Here is a 14,003-nt window from a genome sequence, read left to right on the forward strand (position 1 = left end):
GGTGTGGTTTCCGCTCCATTTGTCCCGCCCCGCGGAGTGGGAGGGGCTGTGGCGGTGCCAATGAACTCAGCCGGCGAAGGGCTTGGCCAGTGCTGGGGTGTGGGTCGGGGACCTGCGAGCTCTAAGGTTCAGCTGCCCGCTCAAACCTGCTACCGGGGGACGGGTCCGAGAAGCGGGGCGAAACAGCGCGGGGAGTGAGGCTCTGGTGACCGAGCTCCGTCGGGAAAACGGAAGCCTTGATCAGATCCCTCGGAGGGAGCGAGGACTGAGGCGCTAACCAGGTACGGACCCTGAAGAAGCGCGCTGGGTTTGGGAGTGGAGGCGCGACTTCCTTCTGAGAAGTGCAGCGGGCCCCGGGGACTGTGTCCTGAAGGGGTCAGCCTCTGTCCCCACATTAAAATAGGAGCTGTGGCCTGGCTGCATCCTGATCAACCCTTTCTTGTCCGGCCTAGCTCTGCAAACCTAATGCCCCCTTCCCAAAATTCCCCTGCAGCCTCCGAGACCCGAAATTTGGCATTGTGGCATTGATTTAGTGTCTTAGCCAACGCTTTTAACCTGGTCTGTGATATTTTTGGTCCTCGTCCCCGCCCCACACACCCTCCAGAAAGGTCAATGTCTAAGGGTAGATACGATTTATCATACGTATTTGTTATGTTAAAAATGATAAGATACAGAAAGGTGAAATTGTTGGCCTAAGATCGCAAACAAAAGAAGTCCATTTTAGAAAAGCTTATTGAACACAGTGTGTACCTAAGAGAGAGAGAGATAACTGGAGAAGTACGTTAAGTGTCACAGCCCTTAACCTCAAGTATTTGCAATCCATTTGAAAAAAGAAAACCAAAACAGGTTTGTTTGTTTTCATATTTAAACCTCAGGGTTTACTTGCTGCCCTACTCTTTGTTTTTATTTCTTGTTTTGTTTTTTGTTTTTTGCTTTTTTCCTCTTTTGTTTCTTATTCTGCTTTACTCTTTTAATATCAACAATTAGTTCCTTGAGAACTGGGGCTTCTTTATTTGTTTTTTAAAAAGCAGTACAGGCGTACATAGTTTAAAAAGTCAAGCACTACTAAAAGGGTTAAAATGAAAAATAAGAACCTCTGCCCAATCCTTTCCTTCCCCTGTTCCTAATTCCTAGAGGTAGAAAGGCAGCTCATAACTATTCATTCTGGAAGGAAAAAAAATTTCTCCCACCCCAACCTTTTTCTTTGATTTGTAATAAAATCATATGACATTTTTAGACCAGTGATGTGCATGTTCGTTCTTTTCTGTTAGGCTCAGGCTGCAACAAGAATACGTTTTAATTTCCTAAACAGACAAATGGCAGTAGGTGGAGCAAGCTAGGGAGAAAGATTCGGTGCTCAGTCTGCTTGATGACAGGCAAAAACCAGTTTTGAATGAAATTTCTGGGTCTCTGACAAAGTTGAAAATCCACATGAAGAACCAGAGATCAACAGAAGTCATAAAAGATGACACCCCCTTAGGGGTTGGGAGACCCCTTGCACAACATTTAAACATTTGGAATGGAGCTCTGCCTTCCTACGTGGAGAGCAGTGTACTGAGTGTGCCTCATCTCCAAGCAGGTTCCAGCCCCCAATAAAGCCTTGGGACCGGGAGGAGTCATGCTGAAATAGATACTTATGACCCACACCACCTCTAAAACTCCAGCATCAACAAATGCATACACATACAAATTTAAAATAAATTTACTGGGGAAGACAGATAAAGTAAGAATGATAGAAATATCATCAGTGTTTGTTGAAGATGAAGGATGGGTACACGGATGATCCTTCTATTCACTCTACTTTGGTGTGTGTTCAAAAATTACTATTAAAACAAAAGGCCCACATATTGGAGCTCTTAAATAGTACTCCCTGGAAGAATATGTACCAAATTAATAATATTGATTTCTGGAGAGGAGAGGAGGGGATGAAGTTTGGAAGTGCGGTCAGCTGGATACCCCTTTTTATTCTTACCTGTATAATTACAAATTTTTGATTTGTAATAATAAAGTGTCATGAGACTGTGGATGGTTTAGTCCAGCAAAATTTACAACTGGGAACTTGAATCCAGACTCAGATCCCAAATGGCGCAATGGGAGATGCTGCAGAATCTCGACAGCCCATTTCAGGATCAGCTGCACCAGCTCTACACAAATAGCCTCCTGCCAATGGACATTCGACAGTACCTGGCTGTCTGGATTGAAGACCAGAACTGGTGAGGTCCTCAAGGAAGTTGCGGGGTGGAGGATAAGGAAAATGGTTTCTTTCTTCTGAGCCCCCAGGATCCTGGAGACATCAAGGGCAGGAAGGGGTTAGAAGGCCTCAAGCCAGTAGCAATCCTGCGGAGAGTCTTACTAATCATTGTCATTTCTGGTCCCCAGGCAAGAAGCTGCATTGGGTAACAATAATTCCCAGGCTAATATGCTATTCCTCCACTTCTTGGACCAACTAAACTATGAGTGTGCCCGCTGCAGCCAGGACCCCGAGCGCTTGTTGCTACAGCATAACTTACGAAAATTTTGTCGGGACATTCAGGTACTTGGAGGAGCTGGGAATAATAAGGTAGGAATGGGAGCTGTAGAGGAGTATGGTTTGGGGTGTGGAACAGGACCTGGAGATGCAAAGGGGCAGGTACAGATTTGGGGAAAGGGGAACAGAGCCTGGACTTGGGGGGTCACTGGTAGAGAGAAGGCCATTGTTTATAAGAGGCTAGGGTTTGGGGACACCCAGTGGTGAAAAGGAGAAGGGCTCCGGAACCTGAAGGAGGGGAAGCACTGCTTCGCTGGTGGGAAGGTTCATTGAAGGCTGTCGAGTTCAGTCAATACTCTTTGCCTCCTGCAGGCCTTTCCCGGGGGTCCTATCCAATTGGCTGAGATGATCTTTAATCTCCTTCTGGAAGAAAAAAGAATTCTGATCCAGGCTCAGAGGGCTCAAGTGGTGAGAACAATTTGCTGGTGATATTGAAAGCTCCTGGAGTAGAGAGGGACCATGGAAAAGACTTAGAAAATTTGCCTCAGAATAAGATTCCCTAATAGCCTATTCTATAATTTCAGGCCTGGGTTTGAGGGATGAAAAAGTAGAGTTGAATGTGCTCAGAGCCTCTTTATTTCAGGAGCAAGAGGAGCCAGACCTCCACGCACCTGTACAGAGCCAGCAGCATGAGATTGAATCCCGGGTCCTGGAATTAAGGACTATGATGGAGGTTGGTAGATGTGGCAGGAGCCAGGGTGGGCAGGACTCGGCCTGCCTCCTCCCACAGAAGCAGCCTTATCTGGGTCTTATCCCTGCTACAGAAGCTGGTAAAATCCCTCAGCCAACTGAAAGACCAGCAAGATGTCTTCTGCTTCCGATATAAGACGCAGGCCCCAGGTACGAAGCACATTAAAGGGTGGGAGAAAGGTGCCTCCTGGAAGGCCAAGGGTGGAAGAGAGCAGAAGGGAAAAGCCCAGTAAACAGTAGTCACCTTTGGCTATACCCCACTGGCTGCAGTCCTGCTGCCATGCAAAGCTAGAAGTGCCAGGGTATGTTGTGGAGGTGGGGCTGGAGGTATGGCTGAGGGACAGCTGGTGAATGTTGGAGGAGATGCGTGGGAAACTGCCTTAGCAGATAGAGAGTGGGCTCCTGTTTCAAGCAGGACAGCTCAGAATTCGCCTGAGGGCCCAGAGGTGCCTGTGCTTTGCTTTGGTTCCCTCCTTCTCCCATCAGAATTCCCCCTCCCTGACTCTGACTGAGGTCTGGGCCAGGAAGGTGAGGGGAAGGAGCCCTAGGCCTGAGCATTTGTCTCACTTCCTGCTCTGCATCCAGTGAGGACAGCTTCTTTGGACCCCCATCATACCAGACAGCAGCAGCTTCTGCAGGAAACCCTCAATGAACTGGACAAAAAGAGAAAGGTGGGCGGCAAAGGACAGAGGGAGTGGGCAGCAGGGAGCTGGGGAAAATAAAGTTCCTGGGAGCCCTGGCCTCTTCGCCTTGGCTTCTTTGTCCCTTTATCCCTAGTTGAATGGTGGAAGGGGATGGTGAGAGATGCTCAGCACTTATGTCTTTCTTAGGAGGTGCTGGATGACTCCAGAGCACTGCTAGGTCGATTAACTACCCTAATTGAGCTACTGCTGCCTGAGCTGGAGGAGTGGAAAGCCCAGCAACAGAAAGCCTGCATTGGAGCCCCCACAAATGGAGGGTTAGAACTTCTCCAGCTAGAGAAGTGGTAAGAGGCACCTCCCTGCCTTCATGCTCGCCCAACCCTAGTCCTAGCCACTGCCCTGTGCTTCATAAGTTGTAATGCCCCGTATATGGCAAGAGGTATTGCTCTCCTGAATCTCTGCTCCCAGAATGATCCCAGCTTCCTCATCTGACTACAGCTGCACTCTGCTCTGCATTCTCACTGCCCAGGAAGCCCAGGGCCCTTCCCCTTTCTTTCTTTCTCTCTCTCTCTCTCTCTCTCTTTTTTTTTTTTTTAATTTATTGACTTTTAGAGAGAGAGAGAAAAGGAACATTGATTTGTTATTTCCACTTATTTATGCTTGCACTGGTTGCTTTTTGGGTGTGCCCTGACCTGCACGATGATATAACCAACAGAGCCACCGGCCAGGGCCAGAGCCTTTCCTTTTTAATTACCTGAGAAATATATCCTCTACTTTTTTGTGTGCAATGAGTATAATGCAGAAAAGAAATTTACTTACTGCTTTACTACCCAGGTGTAGCTGCTGTAACATTATTAAACAGAAATCGAATCATACCCTCATGCTGGTTTGAGACATGGGCTGCTTTGCCTTGTTTTTTTGACTTAGCAGTTTACTTACCCATGTTACTTCCAACGGTTGCCTTAGTTCCTTCTACAGAGGTAACAGTGTAATTAATGAACTCTTTGTTTTTGGACACTAAGGTTGTTTTTAATTTCTTGCTATTTTTTCAGTAAACTTTTTACTTTATATTAATTTTATTGTGATGTAAGAAAAAAGGAATGGGTCCTTCAACGTACTTGAAAAATACCTACTGTTTTAAGTATTTTCTCATGAGGAAATTCATTATAATTTAAACTATTAAAAATATACAGGTAAATTAAAAACAGGTATGTAGGGCTTCACATACATGAACAGTATTTAAATTATTTAAATAACCTCATAGCTATATCTTTATTTACATTCCTGATTATCTCTGCGATAAGTTGCCAGAAGTGGTATTTCTGGGTTCAAGTATGTACCTTTCCTCGCTGGTGGTGATGGTGTTATCACCCATCTGTATTGTGTTGATTTTTTGTTTCATTGGTTTTTGTTTTGTTTTGTTTGAGAGTACGTTTATTAAAGCTGGGGACAGTGAAACAAGGAAGGGCTTAGGATAGAAGAAGCAACAGGAGAGAGCCTAGGAGGGGCTGCTTTGGCTCTGTAGAAACCTTACAGGAAAAAAGTGGGCCAAGGCGGGGCTGCTGTCAGCTCACTGGAGAGTCTGAGAAAACAGGGCCTTGGAGGCAGGTTCAGGGGGTTAGTATCGGACAAGCTGCCGCTGCCCATTGCTCCCCTGATTGCAGGTCTTGTGGGGTCCCTTAGAGTTTAGGGGGGGAAGAAGACTGGTAAGGCAAGGGTGCAGGTGTGCTCACAGGAAGGAGAGCACGCCTTGCCTTATTTCATCGTTTTTAATAAAAAGAGCTTTATTGCTTTTTCTCATTATAAATATAATGTATACCAATTGAAAAAATTTCAGACAACGTAAAAGAGAAAAGAAAGTAAAAATCACCCATCTGTATAATCTAATCACACAGAGGTAGGTACCCTCTGTTCATGCTTTTGCATACTTTTTCCAGATTTTTCCTATGCATATATACAAAAATAACATCTATTTTAAACATAAATCGAATCATATCATATCCAGCCCTGACTGCTGTGGTTCAGTTGGCTGGGGTCGACTGCAAAGCAAAAGGTTGCTGGTTCAGTTGCTGGTGGGGGCACTTGCCTCTGCTGCGGGTTTGGTCCACAATCAGGGCATGGGCGAAAGGCAGCCAGTTTTTCTTTCTCACGTGGATGTTACTCTCCCTCTTCTTCTCCCTCCCTCCCCATATCTCCAAAAATAAATAAATAAAATATTTTTAAAAATCATATATCTGTACTATCTTATAATTTTTTTAATTTAATATTTTTGGATGTCTTTCCATGTTAAATATTTGAGCCTGTGTCATTATTTTTAATGGTTGCATAGTATTTCATGATGTGACTGTGCCACCATTTATATACCTATTACCAATTGTTTCTAATTTTTCTATTACAAATAACAAAACTATGACCTTCCTGGTACATTTGTCTTTGTCTATGTGTCTGATTATTTTCTTAGGATATATTTCAGAAATGGAATGCTGTAAAATGTATGCACATTTTTTGAGGCTTTTAAAAAATAGTTTCAAGCTGCTATTCCAGTTTATTTGCTTATATGTGGTATATGATTGTTTTCCTGTCACATTGCCTATTATTACTTTTCTTTTTATACTTTCTTTAGACAGAAAGTGTAGAAGTCAGAAGTCTGAGTCATGCAGCCAGACTGCCTGGGCTCATGTCCAACTTCATTCCTTCCTAGCCCTATGACCTTGAGCAAGTTGCTTAACTTTCCGGTGCCTCAGTTTTATCATCTGTAAAATAGGGAAAATACTAGTGCCCACTTCATGGGGTTTTGTAAGGATTAAATGCTTTAACATGTGTAAAGCACTTAAATAAATAGTACATGTCAAGCATCATATGAAAGTTAGCTTTATTATGTTAACCTTTTACCAGTTTTAATGTGAAAGTAGCTTTGATTTTCATTTCTTGGATTATGAATCATGTTCTTTTTTTGTCCCACTCAGTTTCTAAAGCTCCACATTGTTAAAGGGGAGCTATCAGAGCCTGTTTAGGGGCTCCAGGAAACTCATGGATTCTCTGTCCTTGGATTCTGTCACTCAGGTTCACTGAAGGAGCAAAGCTCTTGTTTCATCTGCGGCAGCTGCTGAAGGAGCTGAAGGAATTGAGTCTCTTGGTTACCTATCAAAACGACCCTCTGACCAAAGGAGTGGACATGCAGGAGGCCCAGGTTATGGAATTGCTACAGCGTCTGCTCCACAGGTTTAGAGGCCAAGGAGGGGGACTTCTAGGGAGGACACGGGAAAGGAACAAGGGGAGCCATTCTTACAGATGCTGACCTATATCTTCTCTCTGTGTCTCTCTTCCCAGAGCCTTTGTGGTAGAAACTCAGCCCTGTATGCCTCAGACTCCCCATCGACCCCTCATCCTCAGGACTGGGAGCAAGTTCACGGTCCGAACAAGGTTGGTATTTCGGAATTTACTCCTGATTCCTCTTTCCAGACCTCGCACTGTTTGCTTCCTGGCTCTACAGATCTTTCCACTCTTGGCTGTTTCTTCTCTTTTTTCCCCTCAATCAACCTACCTCTTCTAGTCTCTTCCCTTATCTTTTCCGAACATCTGGTCTCTCCAGGGAATTGGGGTTGACCACTTCTCTCATCCACCTCTCTTCTCTCCAGGCTGCTGGTAAGACTCCAGGAAGGCAGTGAGTCGCTGACTGCAGAAGTCTTTATTGACAGGTGAGTTGGAGCCCTTGAAGGGTAGGACCAAGGAGTGGCCAGGACGTGGGCTGATAGGGCAGGGGAGACACCAACCTCACAGAAATAATAACTTAATCCCTTTTTGGGGGTACTTAGTGTGTGACATGCACCTGGTCAAGTACTCATTTAATTGTCCAGGAACCCCATGAGTTAGATATTATGGATGCACCATTCACATCAGAAAACAAGGTCAGAGAGATGGTGTCTCATGTGGAAGTCCGCACAGCTAGTGAGCTGCCGATTTGGGTTTGAGCTGAGATCTGTCCCATCCCAGAGACCAAATTCCTAATTTCTACAGTGTTTTGCTTCCCAGTGTGTATATATATTTATATTTATATATTTATTTGTTTATCTGTTTCGCATTTCCTTTCAGGAATCCTCCTCAATCACAGGGGTAGGTACCTGACAAAAACTCTGTGAACACGCGTGCACTGCATGACCCGCACAGCAGCGCGCGGCCGCCAGGACAGGGGCACAAACGAGGACGAGGCTGATTGGGTGGCATATAAGCAGAGGGAGATGGAGAGGTCTGAAATGAAGTAGAACTTCCGTTGCTTTCCTGCTGAATGTTAGAATAACTCTGTTCCTGTCCCTCATACCTCTTCTTCCTCCTGGAACAGCTTCCGGAAGTTCAACATTCTGACCTCAAACCAGAAAACTTTGACCCCCGAGAAAGGGCAGAGTCAGGGCTTAATTTGGGACTTCCGTTACCTGGTAAGAAGGGCTGGTAGCTTACGTTGCTAGTCCAGTGGAACAGGCTGGGGCCCGTTCCCGGACCTTGGGAAGTCTTCAGGGCAAAACAGGGGTCCCAGGGACACTGAGGTCCTTCCTCTGACATCCTCTCTCTTCCCCCTCTCTTCACAGACTCTGACAGAGCAGCGTTCAGGTGGCTCAGGAAAGGGCACCAATAAGGTGAGGCCTGGACAGGGGACTGGGGAGTAGGAGGGACATGCCAAAGGACCCTCTGGTCACTGTGTCTTTGGCTGTCCCAGAGTCTGCTGGGTGTGACAGAGGAACTGCACATTATCAGCTTCACGGTCAAATACACCTACCAGGGTTTGAAGCAGGAACTGCAAGTGAGTAAAGATGGAGGGCAGGGAGAGATGTAATAGGTCTGGGAGAAGGCATAAGGCAGGGTTAAACAGAAACCTCTTGGGGAAATAATTACCCCTGGCCCCTACCAAGTGTCTGCAGCTCAAATCATCACCGCCACCTCTGCGATTCCTGTCTTCTCCCCAGACAGACACCCTCCCTGTGGTGATTACTTCGAACACGAACCAGCTCTCAATTGCCTGGGCCTCAGTTCTCTGGTTCAATCTGCTTAGCTCAAACCCCCAGGTAGGAGACGGGGCCGACAGGCAAAAGATGGTTGGTTAGGAGGAGTGTGGCAAGCTGGTGTGAGGGCGCTGCTCTGAGCCATGCTGTCCTCCCCCCACCCCTGCAGAACCAGCAGTTCTTCTCCAGCCCCCCCAAGGCCCCCTGGAACTTGCTGGGCCCTGCTCTCAGTTGGCAGTTCTCATCCTACGTTGGCCGAGGCCTCGACCAGGACCAGCTGAGCATGCTGAAGGACAAGCTGTTTGGTACAGACCCCTTTTTGTCTCAGCCTCAGCCCTTTGTCCTTTCCATCCCAGGAGCCCTGACTTGCCTCCTTTCATTATCTGTCTGTCTGTCTGCCACAGGACAGAACTCCGGGAATGAGGGTGCGTTATTGTCCTGGGCCGACTTCACTAAGGTAACGCCCTGCATCCTGGGCAGCTAGATCTCAGTCCCCAGTCCAGACTCCTGCCCCGCCCCCATCACGCCTTCCCCACATCAGGGGCAACTCCACATCTCTTCCTGCCTTTCCGTTCCTCCTTCAGCGAGAGAGCCCTCCTGGAAAGCTGCCATTCTGGACATGGCTAGACAAAATTCTGGACCTGGTACACGACCACCTGATGGATCTCTGGAAAGATGGGTAAGATCGGCAGCCTCCCTCTCCCCTTGCCCAGCTGCCTTTCGGGATTTGAGAATGGACTCCGTACGCCCTCATGTGGTAAATAGGGAGAGAGAGCAAAAACTGGTTCAAGGTCACACCCCCTCACATTTGCAATAATAGTCAGAGCCAGTATTTGTCAAGCATCTTTGTGCTCCAGAGCCTGCTGGGTGCTTTAATGAATTCTGTCACGTAACCCTTAAAACCATGCTGCGTGGTGGGTGTTGCCACCCTTGTTTCAAGTGAGGAAATTAAAGAACTTACCCAAGGGGCCAAGTTGGGGTTTAGATCCAGGCTTGCCTGCCCCCAAGCCTGTGCTCTTTCCACCACACCGCCTGTCCATTTGCACAGCACTTTGCCTTTCATAAGGTGCTTTTGATCTGTGTGGCCTCACTGAATCCTCATACCTCTTCCAACCCTGGGAGGTCGATAATGTCAGTGAAGCAAAGTGACTTGACCACAGTGGGACAGTTTATAAGGGGCAGAGCCAGGGCCAAAACCTGGTACTCTCTCCCCATCTAAGGAATCAGGGAGGCAGGCAGCCCTCTCAGCTGCTTTCTCTGTTCTAGGCGCATCATGGGCTTTGTAAGCCGGAGCCAGGAGCGCAAGTTGCTGAAGAAGACCATGTCTGGTACCTTCCTACTGCGCTTCAGTGAAACATCGGAAGGGGGCATTACCTGCTCCTGGGTGGAACACCAGGATGATGGTCAGCTGCTCTGCCTTGCTGTTCCCACAGCCTCTGCTTTCTGCCCTTCTGCTTGTCCTTGGCTTCCCTGGCTCTGTCCTGAATCCCTCAGCAGCTCAGGGGCTGGGCAGGCATGGCGGGCAGCCCCCAGGCCCAGCCTCTTCTCTCAAGCCTGCCTGCTCCTGTATCCACTCTCCAGATAAGGTGGACATCTACTCTGTGAAGCCCTTCACCAAGGAGGTGCTGCAGTCACTCCCACTGACCAAAATCATCCACCACTACCAGCTGTTCACTGAGGAGAACATACCCGAGAACCCACTATGCTTCCTCTACCCCCGAATCCCCCGGGATGAGGCTTTTGGGTGCTACTATGAGGACAAAGGTGAGAGTCACTGACATACTTCACTGGTGGATTGCAGGCATCCAAAATTCCAGCTCCTTCCTTACAAACGTGGGAAAACCAATAACCAGAGAAGTGTAGGGATTTGATTGTGGGACACTGCTAGTTAATAAGGAGATATGACTGTCACAACCATCAGTCTGTGTCTAGTCCACTGACCTCGCCACCCCTTGTGTACATCCCTCACAGTTAATCTCCAAGAACGAAAAAAGTACCTGAAACACAAGCTCATTGTGGTCTCTAACAGGTGAGTTGGGAACTCCTCGGCCACCCCCCTCACCCTTTCTGGCTGGCATAGGGAACCGGACCTGCCCCATCCCCATCTCCCTGGCCTTCTCTCCTACTCACCTGTACTCTCCGGGCCTCGAGGTTTCTTCCTGCTTTCTAGACTCTCTCTCTCCTCTGTTCCCCTGCTGCCGTCCTTAGGTTGTCTCCCCAGGGGCTCCCCGATAATAGTGGTTGTAATCACTGATGTTAACAGGCATCTGCTTGATGCCAGACATGGTGCTAGATACTTTTAGAACATTTAAAAAAATGTAATCCTTATGAGAATTCATGCGAGTAGGAACATTTAATGAATGTTTATTAAGTACCAGGCTCTGGGCTAAAGCTGTGTGTTCATTCTCTCGTTTACTGAGTCTTCACAATGGTCCTGAGAGGCAGACACTGTTATTGCTGTGTTCAGCTAAGGAAAGTGAGGATTAGCAGAGTGAAGGGCCATGCTTAAGGTGCCTGGCTGCTGAATGATCCCGGTTTGTCAGTGCCCTGCTTTTAGCCATCCTCCCGCCTCTCAAGCATTGTTATATATTGTTCCCATTTACAGATGATAAATCTGATGCTCAGAGAAGTTAATTAACTTGCCTGAGGTCACCCAGCTACTAAATGATAGGATTCAAACTCTGGCAAAGCATGTGCTCCTTTTTTTTTTTTCTTTTAAATCTTTATTTATTAATTTTACAGAGAGGGAAGGGGGAGAGAGAAAGAGAGAGATCAATTTGTTGTTCCACTTCTTTACTCATTTATTGGCTGATTCTTATATGTGCCCTGACTGGGGATCGAGCCTACAACCTGGGTGTATCAGGACAATGCTCTAAGTAACTGAGCTACCTGGCCAGGGCAGAGCAAAGCTCAGACTCTTAAGCCCTCTTCCCTATTACCTTCTTACACTGGAGAGGTAGCCTCTGTTTGCTCTACCATTCCCCACTTCGCCTAAACAACTGAGCCTTCTCCCTTTGTCTGTACTGGGATATCCAGACAGGTGGATGAGGTGCAACAGCCACTGGAGCCTAATCTGGAGCCAGAAGTGGAATCACTAGAGCTGTCCCCAGCGCTGGCACCAGGGCCAGAGCCAGAACTAGGCCTGGGATTAGAGCCACTGCTGGAGGAAGGGCTGGACCTGGGGCCGTCACTGGAGCCCATACTGGGTGTGGAACAAGAGCCAAACCTGGGACCAGAACTGAGGCTGGAACCTATTCTGGACCCTATTTCACAGCTGGCACTGGAGCCAGAGCCAGATTTGCCACATGACCTGAGACACTTGAACACTAAGGAAATGGAAAGTAAGTGATTAGATGGGGCTGGGGAAAGGGGCGGGGGTGTGTACCTTCCCTTTCCCAATTCCTCTCCCTTATCCATTATAGAAAAGGCCCAGATCTAAGCTCCTCCTTGGAGAGGAGGCTCATTTCCTTGTAATTCCTTTCATTAGGAAGCCACACACCAACTGCTGCCCCACCTAAGTGCCCCTCAGGCCCTTCCAGCCCTCACTTTCCTTGCTGGGTTAGGGACTCCTTGCCTAAAATGAGGCAAGATTCTTTCTCTGGACTACCCTCTGAATTCTTTCTCTTGACTACCAGTCTTCAGGAACAGTATGAAGATCGAAGACATCATGCCAAACGGAGACCCACTGCTAGGCGGCCAGAGCACCGCAGATGAGGCTTACGCCTTCCACCCCAGCCATTTCTTCACAGATGGGCCGCTGATTCCTTCTGACTACTAGGAACTATGTTTCCTCTGTTCTTTCCATATCTTTTACCCCCACCAACCCCCACATCATAATGTTCTCCAAGGATGGGAAATCAGGCATGTGTCCCTTCTAGGCTGGGTGAACCCTTTGACTTGGGGTCAAAGGTACAAGCAGGCTGCCTGCTGTGCTGGGAGGTATAGTGGTTTTAGGAACAGGCCAGGACGGTTTGGAGGTACGTGGAGAGTTCAGAGGAGTCGCTTCTTTCCAGTATGGAAGGATTTCAGCATTTTAATAGCTGGTAAGACCAACCTGGTGCCCACTAGCACTGGCCTGTGGGGGGAACTGACACAGACAGGACTCCATCTTCCCCTTAGGTCTAGGCTGACCCTTTCCTTCTTCCCCTTACTCCCGACCCAAGTCCTCAATTTCCTCTTTTCCTGCAAGGACTGAGAGCTTTCTGCCTTAGCCACCCTGTGCAGCTCCGCTCTAAGGAAGGGAGTAAGAGGTAGACCTGGTCTTCTTACCAGTCTCCTTCGCTGCCCCCCAAGCTGGCTACACCCATTCCTCCCTCGAAAAATGACCCTGCCAGCCCGAAGTGCCTGTGAAGCTTTGCACAATAACCTATTCTGCCCGGTTTCCACCTTCCTGATGCTTAGGAGGCATATCACCCCTGGAGGCCAGGGATGACACGGTGGCTGGGAATTCAGGAATTGCTTTTTATAGTATGGATAGAGTTTGGTATTTTTATACAGGAAGAGAAGCCCTGAGTCTTGTATATTTCTCTATTAAGATATCATCCCTTTCTTTTGTACAATATATTGTTTACCTGAAAAGATGGTTTCTGTTCCTTGGGCATGGACCTGGAAGTCCCTGGAACTTAGAACCTCGAAGGTTCACCATGGAGCTCTGGACAGTGGCACACTTTAGCCAGTCCCAGGGACCCCCGGGACAACTGCTGTTGCTTTAATGTGTGCTTCTAGTGAAACTTGAGATGTGAACAAAGTGTGGTGGTTTCCTGCCTGGTATGTTACAGTAATTTTCAACCTTTTCCTCTTAGGGTATATATAAACTAATTACTGAAATTCTGTGGCATGCCAAAAAAACTTATTTTTTCCCAATCTGACAAAAAAGATGGGTATAATTTTGATTCATTCACACCAGATGGCTATTGTTGTGTTGGCTGTTATCACTGTTTTGTAAATTCTTGCGGCACACTGGTTGAAAATCGCTGTTAGAAGAACAGTACTGTTCAGAAGGAGGCCTGTCTGAGCAGAAGTGGCTAATAAACTTTGTGCTGACCTAGAAGTGTTTCCTCTTCGAACTTCTTTACTTCTCTGCTCACAAAGATTAATGTTCTTGAGGACATCAGCAGGTCATGTAGGATCAAGGTCAGCAAATTTTTTTTT

The 14,003-nt window shown here is 47.3% G+C and overlaps 1 protein-coding gene across 2 annotated transcripts; it reads left to right on the forward strand.

Annotated features, from left to right (window-relative positions):
- Window positions 1-58: 58 nt before the first annotated feature.
- STAT2 (signal transducer and activator of transcription 2) lies at window positions 59-13,902 on the forward strand. Of its 2 annotated transcripts, none has more exons than XM_053921314.1 (24): window positions 59-281; window positions 2,070-2,213; window positions 2,380-2,560; window positions 2,840-2,935; window positions 3,111-3,200; window positions 3,292-3,367; window positions 3,803-3,888; window positions 4,048-4,202; window positions 6,922-7,080; window positions 7,189-7,281; window positions 7,497-7,556; window positions 7,951-7,971; window positions 8,198-8,291; window positions 8,442-8,489; window positions 8,570-8,653; window positions 8,817-8,915; window positions 9,022-9,157; window positions 9,257-9,309; window positions 9,437-9,531; window positions 10,119-10,255; window positions 10,434-10,616; window positions 10,824-10,881; window positions 11,889-12,193; window positions 12,488-13,902. In XM_053921314.1, exons 2-24 carry the CDS (start codon window positions 2,083-2,085, stop codon window positions 12,628-12,630), a joined length of 2,583 nt encoding a protein of 860 aa, XP_053777289.1. In that variant the 5' UTR covers window positions 59-281; window positions 2,070-2,082; the 3' UTR covers window positions 12,631-13,902. The 2 variants fall into 2 exon arrangements, with proteins under 2 accessions (XP_053777289.1, XP_024432154.1); XM_024576386.4 differs by having other exon boundaries at window positions 60-281; window positions 2,380-2,533.
- Window positions 13,903-14,003: the final 101 nt, after the last annotated feature.

The sequence above is a fragment of the Desmodus rotundus genome, chromosome 3 (genome assembly GCF_022682495.2).
Source record: "Desmodus rotundus isolate HL8 chromosome 3, HLdesRot8A.1, whole genome shotgun sequence".
NCBI lineage: Eukaryota > Metazoa > Chordata > Mammalia > Chiroptera > Phyllostomidae > Desmodus > Desmodus rotundus.